Consider the following 5,666-nt stretch of genomic DNA (forward strand, 5'->3'; position numbering starts at 1 on the left):
TGTCCCTGTGTGTTAGCCCTGCGACAGACTGGCGACCTGTCCAGGGTGTACCCTGCCTCTCGCCCTATGACAGCTGGGATAGGCTCCAGCGCCCCCCGCGACCCTGAAAAGGATAAGCGGAAGCGAATGGATGGATGGATGGATGGATAAAAAAATGTATTTAAGTAAAAACTCTCGTTTTATACCATGTAACCAACAGCCATGGTGACCAAAATCATAATTGTTAAGTGTAAGTAGTCAACACATAAATGGAAACATTAAATTAATCTTGATGCTGTGCCAGTGTTTAGAACTTGTTTCTATCAAAAACATCAATTAGATGTCTTTACATCTTTAACATCTTTTTCAGGGCCAGTACAAATTTAAGTGCCCAGCTCTAAAGAATGGTACGCTACAGAAGTGTGATGCAGCGTGGTCCTACCAAGAGGTGCGCAGGCTGGCAGTACTGACAACAGAAGAGATGGAGTACTTTGAAGAGAACATCGCTCGCCTAGCTGCCACAGAGTACTGTGAATTTAAAACTGTAAGTGTCCAAGTTTACCTGATTTAGTTAAGAGTTTAGTAGAGAATGATTGCTCCTACAAAACAAAAGGCTATTTTGGGGATAATTTTCTTTGTTCCCTGATTTATATCAACAGCGGGATCAACACACTGAGCTGTAAATTTAATAAATGATCTCAATCAAAACCGCCTGCGTTGTCATGAAGAAAAAAAAATAGATGGAAATTTTTAACTCTCACTCCCGTTCTCCAGCCATAATTTGGCTGATAACTTGATAAATGACTTTTTTGTTAGAAAGAAAAACATTTTTAGTCTTTTGTTTATTTAAACATTTATTTTGATAAGTAAAAATAAAACCTGAAAAAAAAAGTATTTGAGGCAATCAGGATAGGCCCATTGTTGAAGTGAGCAGGTCCTGGCCCCTTAGGCCCACTCACAGTATTCAAACTGTGCTTAAAAAAGGTACCATTTTCACATGGTAAGTGTTTCAGAAATTATTGATAAAAGTATTTTGGTTAAAGGTGGTATAAATGTAGTCATTAATCTTTGGTCAAAGCAGTGCCAGCAATTCCCCACTGCTCTTAGTCATCATGATAAAAACAAACTAACTTGGTAAGTTTACTGCACTGATGTGAGGATAATATCAATCTGGTCAGTTTCAGTCACGTGACTCTAAATAAAGAAAGTTTATATCCAAGAACACTGAACTTCTTGAATGTTTGTCATAACAGTGTCCTGGTTGCAAAACCTATGTGGAGAGAGAGGACCTGACCAACCTTAATGTTCAGTGCACAATCTGCACAGCTGACAAGAACAAAGTGTACCAGTTCTGCTGGCAGTGTTTGAAGCCATGGAAAGGTACCGCTCCACGCTCTGACCGCTGTGACAACGATGGATGCATCAATCACGACCTCGAACTTCTCAAGAACTGCAAGACTACCGCTCTCCCTCAGGTTGAGGGGGTTGATGCCTGTCCCTCCATCCGGGCCTGTCCCACCTGTGGTCAGAGGGTGGAGCACGACAAAACAGGCTGCAAGAACATCATCTGTCCTCGCTGTCAGAAAGAGTTCTGCTTTGTGTGTCTGAAACTCACTCCTGAGTGCTTGAAGACAAGTTCTTACTTCATCCCCTGCAGTGATGGTGTAGCTCCCAGACAAACTTCAATACCTGTGTGGCGCAGAAACTAAGACACAGCATGCTCTCTGAGTCATATCTTTCTCTCATGTTAGACATTTTCTTTTATATTTCATTCAGAGAATTTCATTGAGAGAAGCCAAATGTTTTATAGCCTGACTTGTTCATATGCTTTAAATAGTGGTAAACTATGTTTCCTGTATGCATTTTTATGTTGTACAACAGACTTTTAAAAAAATAGTTTTCTTTGATAAAGATTCCTTGCAAATAAACAGAATACATATTTAGTGTCTGAAAAATATCAGTTCATGTAGATATTTATGTGTTAATCAGTTTCTGCAGCTTTAATATAAATGAAATTAAATGAAATTAACCCTAGGTGCAGTAGAGGGCCAACAATGAGACAACCACAAAAGTAGGAATGGTTTTACTGGTGGAGGATGCTGATATATATATATATTTTTTTTGTCATCATCTATTCTTTTTTACTAGTTTTCCTTTGGCTATGGTCAGTTTCACTGCTTTTAGCGTGAGGTGAAAACTCGACCCTACAGAGGTTGCACAAACAGTCCAACTCCACCGGATGCCACAAAACTATATGCCACTGCCAGAAGGTTTTCTGTGTCTCCCAGCACAGTCTTTTAGAAATTAGAAACAGACTTCTTGTGAGTGGCCTTAGGCCCTGATGTCCTTTAGTGGTCCTGTGCACACTACTCGGCATTGTGGAGTAGAAATGGCCTTTGCCAATGAATACCAGAATACTAACAGAGTGACAGTAACAATAAAAATAACGGTTTCCTTTCCAAATATTTTTGCCACTATGATTTCACCCCGCATGTGCCCATTCTCCTTGTTGTTCTATGTTTGCTAGCTGACTGACTCATGTTTGTGCTGAAAAACTATGGGAGTCAAATTAAAGTAATGAAACACACTCTCCTCTCTGTTGTCCCATTTATTATATTTCAATTAGGAAGTAAAATTGTTTTAAGTAATGTGCATTGAATTCATGTTCATTTAACCATGTTAAGTTTATCCAGAATAATTTTTCTTCAGCTCAGCCATCGTCACCAAAATTATTTTTGTGAATTTGTAAATTTTAAGTTTAAATCTGATCTAAGCTAGGGGAATTTCTTATTGGGTTCAGAGGTAAAGTCACATTTTAGCCATGATTGTAATCAAAACATACTGTAAAATGAGTATTTTTGTATTTATTAATTCAGAGCCAAAGTTAAGAAAATCAATATATAAATGACAAAGAAATGGCAACAGATGAGCTCAGAGGACTCTGCTGAAGAACACAACACATTACAATGCTTAAAATGGAAATGCACAGCAGATTGAAAAGTAATTAAGTAATACTGCAATTAAAATCAGGCATTAAACATATAAACACACAAAGGTTTACATTGAAATATTTCCTTGTGAAATTTCTTGTCTGAAATCATTGACACTTTACATTCATTGGTATGTTTTTTTTTTTTTACACAAAGAAATGTGAAAATAAAATGAAATCGGTAATACACTAAAAGACTGCATAAAAATGAAACCATTAAGAACAAAAGACAAAAACACTCAGTGATAACAGAAATATAATTCTGTGTTAAGGTACATCCCAAGTTTCTTTGAACCTTTAAAAACGTTACGCCAAATAAAGCCTTTAGTCAATTCTAACTTAAGCATTTTTTATCTGTTAAAATGAATGAAAAAGAGACAAATACAACACTCAAGCTATATTTTTCAAAAAGAACAGTGGAAAAAATGAGCAGTATTATAACACTTTCTCTGCGATCTTCAATGTAATTTTGGTATCAATCATATTCATGAATGAAAATGTGTATTTTGTTGACATTTAAAGAGTTTACATTTTGTCCAAAGTGACCTCTTTATCTATTTCAAGATGTAAACTTCTTCTAATATTTCTTTGACTCTCTATCCATTTTGTCATGTCTTGTGTGGTTTCATCCATAGTTTTCTTTATGAAGATCTTTGTCTGACTGTCGTCTTTACAAGCACTATCAATTTCTGTATGCTCTTCGTCAATTACTCTAACAATAGGACTTGAATTCATTGAAACATGTCCTCCTTCTGTAAGTCGCTGAGCTCCAATTCTTGCTTTTGGTTGAAAACACTCCAGTCTTATAATTTCAATATTTTCCTCACTGCCTCCGTCCTGCTCCTCTGTTAGTCTTTCCTTTGTTATCTTATTTCCCTCACTCTGATTCAGTTTGGTGTCTCGTTCATTTTTCTGTTCTTTGCTCTGTATCTGCACACCACCAACACTTTGTGATATATGAGTAACACTGATAATCTTCTCAGCCGTTTTCTGCCCTCTACCATCTAATCTCATGCTAACATGCTTCACAGCTTCACTGTTGTCAGGATTTTCAATGGTGATTTCACTCATTTGAATGTATTTATCAGCTTCTTTCATTTCTTCCCTGTCATCCCTCACACTCCTCTGAGTTTGCACACTAACATCTTTATGTGCTGAATGTGTAACATCATGATTACTGGCTTCATCCATCACATCTTCTTTTATTGGCTCATTAAGAAACCTGCTAATGCTCCTCTGCTCATTCATCTGATTATCTTTAGGTATGATTTGTATTCTGTCACTGCCTGTTTGCTCGTCCTGAGATCCATTTAAGAGGTCACATCTTGTTAACAGCTTTCCTTCTCCTGTCGTTACTTTATCAGCTTCAACACTTACAAATTTAGAGCTGTAATCTTTTCCAACATTTGGTCTACCTCCCCCATATTCTCCTGTATCCTTTCTAGAGTCGTCTGATACTTCACCACCCTCACAGTCTGTGTGATTTCTATGGCATGTTGTCAGGGACAACTGTTCCATCTCCTTGGCTTCTTCACCAACAGCATCTGCGGGATGAATTTGAAATTTGTTATAAAAGCATTTAATGCACACCAACAAAACATTAATGGAAAGCATTATAAAAAAATCTGTCCTTACCTTTCTTCTTTCTGTAAAAAAGTAGATAAACACTCTCAGATCTAATGGAGAAAAGAAATGGATTTATTTTTCAACTAAATCAAAATGTGTTGCTCATGTGTTCAATACAGTGGTTTGAAAAGTATGTTAAAGCTTTGTATATCTACAGACTGCGATCTTTGCCCTTTGAAAATTAGCTCCAGTTCAGTCAGATTAAATGGGGAGCAACTGTGAACAGCAATGCTTAAGTCTTGCCACAGACTGTCAATAATATTTAGGTCTGGACTTTGAGTGGGTAATTCTAAACCATGAACTTGCTTTGATCTAAACCAGTAAGGACTGAGGCCTCCTGGTGGGTTGCCAAGGTACTGCAGGTGGGCCTCAGCGATAACAGAAATTCAGTTAGAAATACTCATGTACTGATACATATTTATATAAAAAAAACTGAATTTAAACCGGGAGTATGGTTGCTTTATTATATTATTATTCTAACCTAAATTTTCTGCTCTTGATTTGAAGTTTGTGTCTCTGGATGACACATTGACCTTAACAACTGGCATATAACTCGGTACAGCCTGTGTTGTTTATGTTATTCAATACAATTTTTAGGAAATACATAATTTTTTTTGTATTATGATTAGACTAAAGATTTAAGACTGAGTGGGCCCCGAGGGATGTTCTGGTTTTTTTAAGTGGGCCTCAGCACTCTTGACTTTGGGAATGGCTGATCTAAACAATTCCTTTGTAGCCCTCGGTGCATGTTTACAGTTGTTACCCTACTGGACAGTGAAGTCCAGTTTTCTTAAATGTGTTAGCTGTGCCTTAACTGTATTAGGATCACTGTGATTTGGGAAGCTGTGATAAATAAATTATTTCTAACTAAGTACTCTCTGAATATAAAATGGATGAAATAAAAAGTTTGCATCAGCAGAATGGTATGACATATGTGGTATAGTGCATTAAATTCAATGCCAGTGCATTCACCTGCATACGTGAGATATAATATATCTATAGTATGCACTTGTGCAAAATAAAGAAATATTTGCAAATAAACACTATGTGGATATAAGAAAAAGGCAAAATC

General features: G+C 36.7%; 1 protein-coding gene across 1 annotated transcript in view; it reads left to right on the forward strand.

Annotated features, from left to right (window-relative positions):
- Positions 1-1,699, forward strand: part of LOC102201820 (probable E3 ubiquitin-protein ligase ARI5) — a 2,668-nt gene extending 969 nt beyond the window's left edge. Inside the window, exons 3-4 of the mRNA XM_005754857.1 lie at positions 350-523; positions 1,233-1,699. Coding sequence (XP_005754914.1) covers positions 350-523; positions 1,233-1,688 — 630 coding nt within the window. The 3' untranslated portion in view covers positions 1,689-1,699. The remainder of the gene's footprint in view (positions 1-349; positions 524-1,232) is intronic.
- The last annotated feature ends 3,967 nt before the right edge of the window (positions 1,700-5,666 follow it).

The sequence above is a fragment of the Pundamilia nyererei genome, unplaced genomic scaffold (assembly GCF_000239375.1).
Source record: "Pundamilia nyererei isolate P.nyererei 1_Seehausen unplaced genomic scaffold, PunNye1.0 scaffold00700, whole genome shotgun sequence".
NCBI classification, from domain to species: domain Eukaryota; kingdom Metazoa; phylum Chordata; class Actinopteri; order Cichliformes; family Cichlidae; genus Pundamilia; species Pundamilia nyererei.